This window comes from Colius striatus, chromosome 19, assembly GCF_028858725.1.
Source record: "Colius striatus isolate bColStr4 chromosome 19, bColStr4.1.hap1, whole genome shotgun sequence".
Lineage (NCBI taxonomy): Eukaryota > Metazoa > Chordata > Aves > Coliiformes > Coliidae > Colius > Colius striatus.
The window spans coordinates 9,443,548-9,458,698 of NC_084777.1; the positions used below are offsets into that span (position 1 = coordinate 9,443,548).

General features: G+C 45.7%; 1 protein-coding gene across 9 annotated transcripts in view; it reads left to right on the forward strand.

Moving 5' to 3' along the window:
* The window catches only part of EXD3 (exonuclease 3'-5' domain containing 3), a 261,724-nt gene that overhangs the window by 95,762 nt on the left and 150,811 nt on the right, over positions 1 to 15,151 (forward strand). For 8 of the 9 annotated variants that reach the window (XM_062011571.1, XM_062011576.1, XM_062011570.1 and 5 more), the window contains 5 exons: positions 1,243 to 1,296; positions 1,757 to 1,896; positions 2,723 to 2,823; positions 10,520 to 10,593; positions 13,409 to 13,447. In XM_062011571.1, the coding sequence (XP_061867555.1) occupies positions 1,243 to 1,296; positions 1,757 to 1,896; positions 2,723 to 2,823; positions 10,520 to 10,593; positions 13,409 to 13,447 (408 nt within the window). The remainder of the gene's footprint in view (positions 1 to 1,242; positions 1,297 to 1,756; positions 1,897 to 2,722; positions 2,824 to 10,519; positions 10,594 to 13,408; positions 13,448 to 15,151) is intronic. The other variant, XM_062011573.1, reaches the window with a different exon arrangement.

Sequence of the window (15,151 nt, forward strand, 5' to 3'; positions counted from 1 at the left end):
GTTTTGACAAATCCATCATTTCCATGGTCTTTGTCTCAAATCAGAATCAGTCGGAGGTAGCAGAAGAACCTGAGAAGAGCTCAGAGAAGAGCTTTTCCTCTAAGCCCTAACACAGTGGTTTTAGCCTCCTCTGAAGGAATAGATATTTGTGAACTGAGTGGCTTACATCCCCTGTCCTGTTGTCACCTTCATGCTGCAGCAGGGTCAGAGATTTGTGTTTGCAGACACTGTTTACAACCTTTTTGGAAAATGCAGCCTAACTTTGCAAAGCTGTTAGAAGGACACCTCATGTAAAACATCACAGTTACATCAGCACTAACACCGAAGTGTGCTAAGAAGGCTCCTTGCACTTACTACTCCATTTACTGGAACAATAATTAAAGCCATTATATGCTTATTCTGTTTTTGAGATCCAAGTACTCTCACACACTACAGAAATTAGACATTGTTAACTGCTTAAAATCCTAATTAGTTTATATACCTCTTAATCAGTGCATAGTTGGATCTTCCTACATTTCTGTAATCACCAAGCTGGGGCAGGACAGGCAGTGGCTGAACCAGTTCTTCATGCAGTCTGTGTTACTGCAGATCACCGTGGCAGTTTCCTTATCTGCAGAAGATACTGATTTGGAGTTAATTTGTGAACGTGGCAGGTCTCAGCTTATCAAAGATTTGTAGATAATACTAAAGGGAAAAATACAGTTCTTACTGGCTTTCAGATTCTGGAACCCTTCGCACTTCCAGGGGTCTGAAGCTACACAGAAATTGTAGAAACTAAAGCCTCTTGATTTCAGGGTCTATTAAATCTTGAGCTGCTTTCACAAAATGCCACCATTTTACAGAATTTAAAAGTCACAGCAAGCTGGATAAAGTTAATGCACAAAGATGTAGTGGGTCAGAAGTATTTTAGAAGTATATCGATGGAAAACATCCGTCTTAGCTGATTTTGTCCAAGTACTTTACTTTCTTTCTCTCTCTTTCTGCTAGACAATTTGATCTTTAATTTTTGCTCCAGGATGTGCTGCTGATTAGAATATGCAACTCTGCCAGGAGTGTTCTTGTGCATTTCTAAGTGGAATGTATGTGGCCAAATGTTTATATGATTTGTACTTGAAAATTTAACAGAAATCATTATCACATTAAACATTTGTATGCTAGCATATACACTTTGCTTTGGAATAGTGCCCATTTATCCATTCTGTTGTTCTTTTCCTAAATACACAACTTTCTTGTATTTTCTAGGCAGTCATACTGAGTATTAAGCTAAAATTACAGCCAGATCAAGATGTGGAGAAGGTGAGTCATTTCCTCTGCAGGCTTCTCTGTCATCATATCCACCTTGTGTTAAGCAGGAGATCCATCATGCCCTCCAAGTTGTGCTGCCTTTCACTTGAGGCTTTACTTTGTTCCCAAACAGGCTGGATTTTGTTAGACATCTTACTGGGCTGCTTCTCTTGCTGCAGCCACTGTTACAAAAAACTCCCCCTGTGTTCTTGACAAATGGTTATGGTTATGATGAAGTTCAGTGCTTTTGCAGTTTTGAAGCTTTGCTGATATTTGTACTGCAAATGTCACATCGCTCCTTCAGGCAGCACTGGCTGCTGAAGGCAGGATTCGAGACTTGCTCACCATGGCTGAGCAGCCCTCTGCCAGATTCACTCTGCAATGTCAAGGGGCCTCTTCATGCCTTCCATGTGCTGCAGAACACAGGGATCAAAGGCCAGTGCTGTGCTCTCAATGTCGTTTCTTCTCCTAGATGTGTACACCGCTGCTGCTCCAAGATAAAACTAACTTGGTGGAAGATTACGTGGGAGAATATCCTGAGCTCCAGAGCAAACTCTTGCAGATCCTGGACTCGTGGTGTGAACCCGGTTTTAATATTGGAGACATCATAAGGTAGAAACACTTGTGGACTTCCTAAATGGCTGGGGCCAACTTGCTGTCAGAGGACAGTATGGTCTCTGGGTGTCTATCTGAGGTCATTTCTCAGTGTAATGGAGTGCAATATATTTATGTTTCAGCTGGGAAAGGGGAAATTCTGGTGCCTGTGCTAGAGTCTTCTCAAACACCTCAGCCCATGAGACAGAAGTATGATTCCTATTGACAGTTCCAGTCAGGACAGGGGTACAAAATGAAACCTGTGCAGCAGAACTTATGTTAACAATATCAAAGCTTCCTTGGGGAGGCTGTAGCAGTTAGACTCTCGTGATTTGCTGCAGACAAGGGTGAGTTCCAGTATCGGTTGTACAGGTTCTGCAGGAAGATAGTACTGTGATGAAGTGGCAGAAAAACAAGAGATACAAGAGATACACTTGCATGTGCTCGTGGAATAGTGGTGTGTGTTTCAATTTATAAATTGCCTCTCACTAGGACAGATCCTGGCAGTCACAAACCCAACAGGACAACCAAACTGGTGTAGATGCAATAGTTGCAGTCTTGGTTCTGAAAAAAGAAAAGACAAGAGGTTTTGCTCACTTTCTCTTTCACTAAAACAAGCCTCTGGACTCGCTTCAGTCATTGGCTGGGAAATGTGTGTGGTTGTATTATAGAATCATAGAACCATAGAATGGTAGGGGTTGGAAGGGACCTTTAGAGATCATTTGCTGTAACTTAGGAAAGGCAGGGGGCTGTTGTTCCCAACACCAGCAAACCCTCACAGCTCTACTGTTAAATACTTTAGATGATTGCTTAGATGTTTCTTTCTGATTTTATCTGCTTGCAGGCAGTATCAAGGCCTGGTCAGGTACAAGCCAGATAAACTTAACCGCAGAATGCTAAACAAGCTGGTCATCAGGCTCCTCGACCGATTTAACGTAGATCCAGGTATGTGACGTGGCAACACACCGTGGCGTTCCCTCACCAGTAAAGAACAGATGAAGTCAATTTGTCTTCTCCTACGTTCACCAAGGAATGTCTACTGTAATTTATCGTGGGGAGTTACAGGCTTTAATTAATGATATTGAAAACCAAAGCTGGTAAGTTATGGGAATTAGCACTTTGTGCTGTCGAAGAATGAAGTGCTTGTGACTAATAGGCTGCTGCTTCCATGATATGAAATACATCTTGACCTCTAAAGGGCTCTACGTAAACACATGATGGTCAGCTTTGAGTTATGACTCCATTCCACTCACATGAGAGGCAAGTCATTATTCATCTGGGGATCTGTTTTCTTGAGTTATGAGTCTGTCAGCTGGGAAGAGATAACCCTTGGGAAGCAGGAGCTTCACAGCCCTTTGTATTCCTTGCATAAACTAGGTTGGTAGTAGGGAATTTTAAGGCAGTCTGAGAGGAGTGACACATTTCACAGCATGAATAGATCTGCTTCACTACCACTTATCTAACAAACTTTGTTTTTCTTTGGCTGTTACTGGGAACTGCTGATCTTTCTTTCTTCTCTTTGGGACCTTGTGTCAGGCACCTTTAGATGCACCATTAGGTTTTAGCCTGCAGAGCTTTCCATCATCAGCTCAAGGTATGCAATTCTCTTTTCTTGGACTGAAAAGTGTCTCCTGAGCACAAACTGTGGGCATATTACACCTGGCAGCAACATTGTCTTGCATATTAATCTTCATATCTTCAGACTGGGGTTCAGAAGTTAATAAGATAATCCTTACAAACCTTGAGGATAAATAAATATGATTAAACTTAGCACATTGGTGTGACTGCTGAGACATATGAGGGTAATTTATTTAAAATCTAAAACCTTCCCAGGAGTTTATGAGTCTTTGTTTACTAGTAATTGTTTCTCCTGTACAAGGTTAGTCAGTCGGTATGCTGTATTGGCTTTTATGATCTGTAAGGAGAATTCAGTTGTTCCCCTTTCCTTATGAAAGCTCCACCAAGGATATGATACTAAGTGTAGAGGTGAAATGGTGTAACTCTTCCCATGCAAAATCTGGAGAGATGAAAAAAACAATGATGGCCTGGGAGAGGAGCATGTAGCTGTTACCTCAGGAGCTCTCTGTGGGACAGTAGTGTACCTCAGCCTGATGACAGTGTCCCAGATGTTGTAGCTGCTGCTAACAGTGTCCAAATCTTGCTAGTCCTCCACAACACATTCACTAGTGGGCAGGTTCCTTGAGATAGGTACAGTTCCTGTTCCTGCCTGTGCTTCCAGTGAATGATTTACCCTGTGCAAAGCTCTGTCTATAGTGTGGTGCAAATCACTTGCTAGAGAGGACTGTCTGCTCCTACTGATGTGAGAGGGGAGGTGAGCTACTGATTTTGACAAGGTGCCAGATTTGGGGCAGGTAAAACCAGTGTTGGGTGACTCTCATAGTCCTGTATGTGAAAGTAGGTGTTTATTTCTTGCATAGTATCACATGTAAGAGCAGAACTTCACACTTTGCTAAACTGTGGCCATCTTAGTTTCCTTTGAAATGCTTTGGAAGGGGGTGAATGTCTACCGAGCAATTTTTGCCTTAGTGCTGGTCCTGCCTAAACTGAATTGGGAAGTGGGGGCAGCTGGAATAACACGGCTTTCCTTTTCTTCCCACCTCTCTCCCCTCCCTTCCTCTGATTTTCTGGGTGTTTTTTCTCCATTCTTTAGTAGAAATAAATCTGGCTGTTGAGGAAAGAGCATACAAAAAGGAAGCAGGCTATATAAAACATACAGATTGGAACCCCCTCAGTTCTCTTGTTCTGAGCAGCTCCCCCAAAAGCTGGCAGTGAAGTAAAACTCAACACTTCTTACCTAACCTGATCATGGGCTTGTTTGATGCCACAGTTGCCTGCTATTTTCTGTCACCACTCACAGCTCCTACTCGCTGACAGAGGCTGAGAGCAGCAGCAGCAGAAGAGGGAAGTGGCTTTTGGTGAGAAAGGTTGGAGGAGGACAGGGTTTCTTGGTATGAGAAGGCAAACTTGTATGTGACTCAGTTCTTGCAGTTGTAACTCTACTTTCATAATTCACTACCTGAGCTCATTCTTACCCACTCAGAGTAAATATCACTGGCTGCTAAGGAAAACTCACACATTAGCATTTGAAACACTCCTTGGAACTGCCAGTCTTACATTTCAGAGCTAGATAGGAGGTGGGCCAATATAAAACAGATCTAGAACCTCAGGGTGGAAAAAATAAAGCCACCATCTCGGGTCAGTTCAGCTCTTCTTTTTCTAAACTGTATTTCTGCTAACACACTAAATACTGTGTAGGATGTGGAAGATTTTCTACTGAGTCCCAAAGGTGTCCCAAGAAACTGTGTGTGGGTCCCATGTAGTTGGTATTACTGGGGAATGAAGAAGTTGGGCAGAAATGGTATATGATTGAGGAAACTGAGTTTTACAGAGTCATTTCTCACACATGGGTCAGGATGCTCTGGTTTAACATGCCTGTAGCTTCTGCAGGCTAGGTACTTAATACTTTGGAGACTCTGTGAGGTTGATTTACATTTACAAATGCAAGTTGTTGTCTTAACACTTCCCCAAGATGAGGGAATAGACCCTACCTAGGTTTGAAATGGCTGAGTCTACTTTGTGGTGTGTTTCTGCACAGTGTAACACTGAGTCCAGTGATGTTTTTCATTGCAAAATCATTGGGTATGTGAGGCAGGAATGATACGACTCTGCAGAGTCCTCGTGTGTTGGGCTATAGTGTGTGTATGACAAGAAAGCAGAGGATGATGGTGTTGACAGAAAAGAGATGGTAATGAAATGCACAGTACCAGTAGTCATCATCCTGTAGCAGTGTAAGACAGGAGCTCAGCACCCTAAATTCTGAACAGGTGAACACATGTTTACCATCATCTTTTAAACAAAAGTTGGTATCATCTAAGAGAAACGTTTCCCCTTGTTAAACCACCAGGTTATCCTTTAATGTCAGTTTGATATGAGCACCCCCATCCCCGGCGCTGCTGTCCGCTCCCGCCGCGGCCGCGGGGCACCAGAGGGCGGGCGAGGGCCGCTCCGCACGCGGCGGCTCCGCGGCCAGCGCCGGGGCAGCCGGGGCTCGGGGCTGCGGGGCTCGGGGCTGTCGGGACTCGGGGCTGCGGGGACCGGGGCTGCCGGGACTCGGGGCAGCCGGGGCACGGGGCTGCGGGGCTCGGGGCTGTCGGGACTCGGGGCTGCGGGGACCGGGGCTGCCGGGGCACGGGGCTGCGGGGACCGGGGCTGCGGGGCTCGGGGCTGCGGGGGCTCGGGGCTGCGGGGGCACGGGGCTGCGGGGGCACGGGGCTGCGGGGCTCGGGGCTGTCGGGACTCGGGGCTGCGGGGGCACGGGGCTGCGGGGACTCGGGGCTGCGGGGGCTCGGGGCTGCGGGGACTCGGGGCTGCGGGGGCTCGGGGCTGTCGGGACTCGGGGCTGCGGGGGCACGGGGCTGCGGGGACTCGGGGCTGCGGGGACCGGGGCTGCCGGGGACTCGGGGCTGCGGGGGCTCGGGGCTGCGGGGGCTCGGGGCTGCGGGGGCTCGGGGCTATCGGGACTGGGGGCTCGGGGCTGCGGGGACCGGGGCTGCGGGGGACTCGGGGCTGCGGGGGACTCGGGGCTGCGGGGGACTCGGGGCTGCGGGGGACTCGGGGCTGCCGGGGCTCGGGGCTGCCGGGGCACGGGGCTGCGGGGGCACGGGGCTGCGGGGACTCGGGGCTGCGGGGCACGGGGCTGCCGGGGCACGGGGCTGCGGGGGCTCGGGGCTGCCGGGGCACGGGGCTGTCGGGACTCGGGGCTGCCGGGGCACGGGGTTGCCGAGGCTCCCTGTTCTGCAGGAAGTCCACACCAGGCTCTTCAAAAGATGAGGTCTCAGAAGAATGACTGTTGCTACTCGGCAGGAATGCCTTTGGAAGGAGGGAATTTCACATGTTCCTGCATTTTCCTCATTGAAACAGAGCAGAAGGTTCTTCCTTTCTGTTACATTTGCTTTCCAGGAGTTGTTTCCCTCCTACTCCCATGGTGATTTCCCTTCAGACTTTAGCTGTCCTGTTAGATACCAGCACATCTCTATGTAGCTCTGTCACTGAGGAGAGCCTGAGGGCTCAGTCATCCACTCTAGAAGCTGCTGTGGCTGCAGAGGCAGGGAGCTGAAGGAGAAGGAGATAGAACACACCAGGGTCCTTTCCACTCCTTTATCTTTTCAGCTACATTTTCTGTCTGCTGAAGTACAGGCAGCAGAATATGATCTGCTGTAGAACAAGACAGGCTGGCCAGCAGCTCCAAGGTTTTTGTTGCAGAAGCTGCCACCACCATTGCAGTTCTGAGCATGAGTTTATTGTATCCAGACATGTGTCTAAAGACCACACCAGAGCATTTTTTTCCTTTAGGTATGGATTGAAACCCTTGTGCTGTGCTCTCTGTTCTTCATCACATCACCAGGTGTTCCAGGCAGCAAAGCTGGCAGGTATCCTGAGGGCTCTTGGGGTAGCCTGGGGCTTCTGCTGTTTCACCTTCCTTTTTGAGGATGACTGACACTGATCAGTAGGGGCACACAGAGATACACTAATGCATCTAAAAATGGGTTTTCTTGAGTTCAGCTCTACCCTCCACTTCGCACTTAGGGACTAATTTCATAATACACTGAGAAACTAATGCTTGGCTTCCTTCTCATCAGATTCCCCAGCAATCCTTAGCAGTATTAAACACCTCTACTATTTCAGGCATCCTGACTCATTTAGAAAAAGGCTTCTTTACTTCAACCCCAAACAAAGTATACTTTGTCTGCAACCTTCTGTTCTGCCAGGACAGGGTGAAGGAATCTCATTGGAATAGATGTCAGGCTCTTGGGGCAGTGTAAAGAGAGGATTAGGTCCATGTCCTAGCTTAGGAGGCATCACATATCACCTGGGAGTGGTAGTCACATACCATACCTAAAAATATATTGCACCATCTTACTGGTATTACAGAGTGAAGTGTGCATTTCGGGTTTCATACCCTGTGTGACAAGTAGCTTTCCTTTTTACTTCCTCTGTGTTTCTAACTCTCTGCTAACAGCCAAGAGCAGATCGGATTGTTTTCTTCTGAGTCAGTCCCAGATGTGAAATGTAGTTCAGATAGAGCACAACTGTGGTGAAACTGCCAGGTTAAGAGTTAACACATGCCCAAAGAGCTGCTTTCAAAGTATTATACCGTTCGTATTTCACTGGTGCTCTACAATCCAATCATGATCCCAAAACCTCATTGTGTAAAGACAGAGTAGAAGGATGTCCCTGTTCTGAAAAGCTTAGGATGTTGTCATTTGCTCCAATCACCAGAACACCACTTTTGACTCACAAGACCTGAGTTCAGACTCCTGTTCACTCTCAGCTAGGTGTGTGACCTTGAGAAAGTTGCTCTGCCTTGGAGCGCTTTGATTTCTGCAAATACAAGGTGTAGTCTGGAAACTGCAGGGCAAAGGTCTGGCACAGCCTCTGCAGCACTGCCTGCATCACCCTGCTGCCCCAAAGCCCGAGGAGCTCCTTCTGCTGCTTTTTATATGCATGGAATGTGGGACCTCCACGGTGAAATGTTTACCATTTCACACACAACCTAGGCCAGTTCTTCTCTAGCTTTGCCACTGGAGTTTTGTTGGGTTTTGGTGTTTGTTTCCCTCCAAAAGGCTTATCTGGAATTTCACTTGCCTTTACAGCTTTTGGAGAATGCATCTCACGTTTTACTTCAGGCTTTCAGATTTTATGTGGTTGTGCTGTTCTTCTGTGTGTGTGTGATCCAGTTTCCACGTTCTTTTGACTTCTTTCTTGGGACTGAGATCAACAAAAGCTTCTGATTTAGCAGTTGGTGTCTTTGCTTCCAGTCTTTCCATTGCCAGCTCTTCTTATCTCCTTTTCCTCTTGTAAATTATTTTCACATGAAGTCTTACCTGCCAGTTCTCTGAGTTTATGGAAGTCCATTTTGTCGTTTTTATCTGGCTGGTTTTCCTTTCCTTAGGGCTTTGAGCTCTTTATTTCATTGTCTCATAACAAGTTACATTTTTGATTAGTCCTTCTCTGATTTTTGTAATAAAATGTAGAGAACTGGATTCAAACTCAGTTCTTTGGCTCCATCAGAACAGAAAATGTCACCAGGGCCTTCAGAGCTGTTCCAGTCCATCTACATTCCTCTGTCCTCCTTTCAGCACAGGTAGTTATAGGCATTTCAGCCCCTCAGTTCTGCCAAATCCTGTGCTTTGGATGTGTTCTGTAGAAGCTTGCAGAAGAAAAGATTCAGTAGATCTTTTTGGTGACCTGGAGCAGTCATGCTGTTTCTTTCTGAAGTACTTTGAAATCTTTAAGTTAGTTGGTGATATTGTTACATTTTTATGTTGATCTTACCTTCTTTAAAGTGTTGCTTTCCAGGAGCTCATGATATTGGGATCTTGGATATTGGGATAATGTCTGGAGGAAAGATCACTATATTTATTGGGAAAATACCCTGTGGGATAATTGCAGTACTTTCCTTTGAGGGCAAGGATGTGTTGTCACACTGTGGAGAATTAACTTCAAAATAGCAACCTTAAGCATTCCTATTTGAGATGGAAATGTTCAAGTTATGAAAGACTCAGAAGCTGCAGTCTGGTCAGTTCATGCTGCCACTCACCAGTAGCACATCAGGTCATATCCCTCTGCTTCTGGGGTCTGATATTCAGAGACCTTTCTTTGTTCTCTCAGTTTTCTGTCCTGGGGCATGGCATGTGTGGGGCTTGGCAAACACATGAGTCAGTAGCAGCAGTTTCTCCTGGGTTATGCTGATTCAGGGGAATTTGCTGAGAATTTTCACTTCACTATTTTCTGTTACTGTTTCTGATTGCTGGTCCTGCTCCTCCTGTCTACCACTGAGACAGTTTTAGCCACCAATACCCCACTGAGGCCTTTGTTTAAGTCTCTCCCTCCATGCATACCAGCATCTAGCAAGAACTGACAGATCACTATGCTAATCCTAGGTAATGTATTTTATCTTCTGCATTTATCTCTCATTGCATTGGATTTCAAAACAAGGTGCTATGTGAAGATCTTGGGTTTTGCACTTGTAATGAGGCATATCTAATACAGATGACAGTAATAAAAACAATAACAACAACTGTTGCTTGCAAGCTCAGCAAAACAATAGTCACCTCCCTCTTTGTATGGATATGGAGTCTCTTTCATGGATATATGTTGTAGCCGATAAACTTTAGCCACAAGTTTACATCCTGAATAACACGTTTGAAACTGCTTCAATGAGTTAACAGCACAGGTCCCAATTAAATCCAAAAGAACACCGCCTCTAGAGACTGGAGGAGGTGCCTGGATGAAGATGCTACCTAATTAAAGGTGCAAAGTCATTGACTGTGAAGCACATTGAACCAGCAAGTGGATCTTATCGTTCAAGGGTGGTAGGAGAGGTATCAGTAGCTGAGGATTAGCATTGCTAATCACGGTGGAAAGTGTAAATAACAGTTTCTAGTTCAGATAAGCTGACAATGGGTGTATCTGTCCCCCTTTGTTCCAAGTGTGATAGCATCCTGCCTTTTACATACTGAGTTTGAGTTTGGGGAAGGAAAAGTGTAATGTCTAGACGGTGGAACTTCAAGGAAGTTCAGCTATGTTGTAAACTTAAACGTCTTTTTCCTTCTTTTAGCTCTCTGCCCTAATGTCATAAATCAGCGGCACTTGAGAACCCTGAATTACCTCTTCTACAAGAGGTTTGTTGAGGTAAGTTTCTGTATTGTGTGGCATGGGTGTGAAGGAGTCGTTTAGTTGATTTTGCATCTTGAACAGCATAACTGATGTGACTGAAATGTATTGGCAGTATATGAGCAAGTTCTCATTGTGACTGGTAGTGCAGAGAAATGGCATCAGCTGTGCACTCAAACCTGTTTTTTTCTGTGAGTAAATAGTTTGTGTGTCCATTCATATTGCAATGCCTGAGTGTCATGGTCAGTCAGAGCTGGGTGCTTGTGCACCCCTGTGTGCTCAGCAGCCATCCCAGACACACATAGGTAGGTCAGGGTGTGCTCTCCCTACTCAGGTTCCCACAGCCCTCTCAAATGGCATGCTGGCTAGAGTGTTTGGGGAAAGATGTATGTTGGTTTTGTTGTGGTGGGGTTTTTTAAGAACACCAGGTTTTAGGCATTCCACGTTCTTTGCAGGCACTTTGCTTTGGTACCTGTGGCCTGGCTGTGACGGGTATGGTCCAAACCTGACACATGCTTCTTTGTGCTGACAGACACGTTACTGCTGAGCAAAATGGTAGTGCTTTCAGCCCCTGTGAACTAATTCTGCTTTTGTCCAGCCTCCAAATTCTCTTTCCAAATATGCTGGTACTTGTCTTGCACTGAGGGCTTGTGGAAATAAGAAGATGCCATTAATCCTTCCTAAGGCACAGGTTTCCAGGAGGCAGCTTGGAGGTTGACTGTCAGTAGAATTAGTTGATTACTGTTTCTCCTCCTCTCTCACAAATGTACTGAGCCAAGTCACTGCCCCTTGGATGCTCCTGAGCCCACTGCATTGGGGAGCACAACTCTCTGCTTGTGAGCAGCAGGGCAAGTGTGGTGCTTCCCTTGATGATCTGGCATACATCATTACCCTGTGCCAGGAGACAAGTTTTACCAGCTGAGAGTAAGTTTTTGTTCTGCTTTTTCTGGAAAAAACACCTGTGACTTTCTGTATCAATTGGACTGTGAAGGGCAAAGGCCAAGAGTCTGAATATCACAGCAAAATGTTTCAGTTTCTTGAATTTTTCATTATTAAGCTCTATTTGCCAAACACAGAGTGCTGTGTCATCTGCATAGAAGACTTTCTCCTTGTAGGTACAAGAGGCTTTTTAAACAGTTTTAACAGAGCCCAACAGGTTGTTCAATTGTTCCTGTGGCACTATTGATCCAACCTTCAGAGAGACAGTTTTCAGGAAATGAGACACCTCCTCCAGAAGTGCCTGTTCTTTTGTTCAAAGGAGGATTTGTTTGATGTCCTGACAGAAGAAGGCAGATGCATGTGTTTTTTTTCTGATCCCCCAGTACTTTGAACACAAAGATGGGATTGAGTGGTGATGATCTGATGACACCTGTCTGGCACAGACAGTTCTGCTTCCAAGATCTCCTGATCCATCAGTGAAGGCTCTGATCTGTCTTCACTGCCTGCTAGATCCATTGACAGAGGATCTGGGGAGGATCGAGCATTCAGTGTCCTGCATCTCAGAGCTTTAATGTTGGATGACATCATTCTAGAGAGCTTTGTCATCCACAGTGAGAGAGAGTAGAAAGCATTTTTCCAGATGTATTGATTTTGCATGAGTGGAATGGATTCTGGATCTGGTGTTCTGCTCTCTCTGGCCTTCCACTTCCTTTGTTTTGGAGTATTTGCTTGATTTAAAGTATCCAAACTGGCCAGTTACTTTCATTAAGGTACATTTGGCAGCTGTTTCTGGACAGAGTCCCTTCTTCTGAGAGCTCTTTGGTGTTCCCTGTTTACCATTCTTAGCTGTGTCTGAAGCCTGGTTAAATGGCTCCTTTATCTCACTAGTATTTAAATTACATGCTTATATATCTCCAAGATGTTTTCTTTGAGGCTCTTACTCCCTGTTTGCTCTTGTACCTTTCCATGAAAGTGGCACTAGTAATGACTGTTACCTCTGCCAGAAGTGGGGGTGAGGCTCAGGCCTCGGTGGCTGCTCAGTCTCATGTAACCTGTGCTCTGGGCAGAGTGGAGAATAGGCCCCATCATGAGTTTCTCCTCATGATTGGCTCTGAAGTTCATTGAAATGGGGCTGTTATTATTAGAGAGGTTGGACTAGATAATCTCTAAAGGTCCCTTCCAACCCTGCCTTTCTCTGATTCTACTATCTGTCGGTTTCCTTCCCAGACCTCATCATTCTGGAGGATTTTTCATTACTTGACTGTTGAGAAAAGTTAGCATTTTTGTATTCTGAAGGCTCAGCCTTGCAGATGGTCCCTGAGGTCCCTTCCTTTGCTGGAGCCTGTGAGGAAGGTTCTCCCCTGGGCTGGCTGCAGAGGTGAATGGTCTGTGGACATGTTGTGGATCTGAGGTAAAGGCAGCAGCAGTGATCCATGTCTTCCACCACACCATGGCCTGTGTCAGCTTTGCTCAGTGATATCTCCATCATTGCAAGGGCACCATGTGAGCTCTGAGGCATTCAGAAATGCTGCTGCACTTTGCAGAATGCTGTTGCAGTTTTCTGCAAGTGAGCCCAAGACCCAGCTCCAGGTAGCAAGGAGAGTTTGGGCTGCTGCTGGGTAAGGGTCTGCCATTGCCTATGTACTTGGGTGACATGTGGATTGTGTTGTCATATGTGCTGCAGTGTAGCTGCTGTCTGAATTACTTCATCTAAGCTGTGTTTTTCTGCCATGCCCTGGCTGACATATGAGAAGCAGAGGTTTCCTGCATGCTCCAGAATGCATTCCTCAGTCACAGTTGATGCCAGTTCATACAGTGGTGTGTTAAATTTCAGCTTGCTGTATGTAGCTGTCTCCCTTTGCTAAGATGTCTCAGAAGTAATTCTGTCTTTCAGAAAACCATGACTCAGGAGAATTGGACAGATCACGTTCAGGTGAGTATGGATTTCTCTCTCCCATTTTCTCAGAGTGGTTTGCTTGGGGATTAAGATGTTCAGAATATCCAGCTCTGGGAATTGCAGTCATACTATTACAGTTTTACACTTTCTCATAATTGTTCATGCAAGGAAGAGCAAGAGAGAAAGTTTCTATTTCAATTCCTGTTAAGTCTTTAAAAAATGCTCTAGTTTGGCTGAAGCATTTAGGTAAGATCATCAAGTACATTTTTTTACTTTCATGCACTTATTTGGAAGTGGACACTACACATATTTATGTTGATTAATTACCAGGAGGGAGGAAAAGAGAGTTCACTTCAGCTGACAAGGTGTGTGAGTAAATCACCTCTTTCAGTGGGCTTATCAGGTGGCTGTTAGATATGGGGACTTCTGTGTCTTGTGCTGTAGTGCACAAGTAATTTCAGTAACACAAGAAGAAGGGTAGCAGTGGTCTGTATGCCAAATTGTTCAGGCAACCATGTTTTGGCCTGACACTACAATAAATAGGTATGTGACAATGAAATATCAAGGAATTTCCTGGTGAGAAACCATTACTGATTATTTATGTGTCCATGAAATCCCTGTGGAACTGCAGCCCCGTGGTGTCTGCTCCTTTTATGTAACTCCTTTCAGTTTGAAACCATGAAGGACTGCTGGCCATAGGCTAGAGTCTGCCTTTGAAAACCCATTTGAATGGTCAGTGTGGGCCCTGGAGTGGTAACAGGCCAGTCTGATGACTGATGATCTCATGCATTTGAGATCTTAGACACTGTCTGTACACAGCAGCAAAATGACTGGGTATTAAACAAGAGATGTTTCTTGTCTCTTCCATGGGTCAGCAGGAAAAAAAACCTTTCAAAAGGCATGAATGTATATTTTTTAAGACAGAACATTGACAAAATGCCCAGCAGTGCTTCATGGCAACTGTTAAAACCTACTGTTTAGGCCAGACTCTGTGAGGAAAGGAAGGAGTCTTACCTCTTCATCTCAGTGATCTTCTCCAGTGAAGGAACTTTTTCACAAGTTTAAAGGGCAGCACACATGCTGGTACCTTGCTGGATCAAGATCTGAGATGGGATTAGCCATGAAACTGCAAGCAGACATCTTCTGTCACAGCTCCTGGGTGTGCTTTGGTAATGCAGTGAAGGGATTTCTCTGCATGCTGTGGTGCATAGTGGAAGAAATGTCCCAGTTAACATACACAACTGTAGATGGTGTCAGTCGCTTGTGTGGACAGGAGGCTTGGGAATAGATGGTCTCTGAAAAGTGCTTGGTAAGACAGCTCCTTAGGGAAGCACAGAGCTCAGCTGCATGGTGAACTGTGGCAGAAGGTCGACTTTGCTTTCCCAGAGTATTCCAAACTTTGTGTTTTCTGTGTGCTGCCAACTTGTATGTTTTTGACAACTATGTGATTATCACACGAGTAGTGCTTAAACTTGCCTCTTATCAGTCCTGACTCTCAGTGCTATCAGAGATCACTGTCTTTGGCATCACTTCACAGCAGTTAGTACCTCTGCATCTGGAGCAGACTGACATAATGGCATGTGCAGGTAGGCTCTGCTCCACGCTGCTGCAGTGCCTGTGCTCAGCAGAGTTACAAAGGAGGAAGCTCTGAGCAAATCTTGCTTTTCAGTGCAAAAACTAACATTGTCCAGGACTGTGTTTCTGAAGGACTGAGCTTTACATGAGGGAAAGGTTCAACTT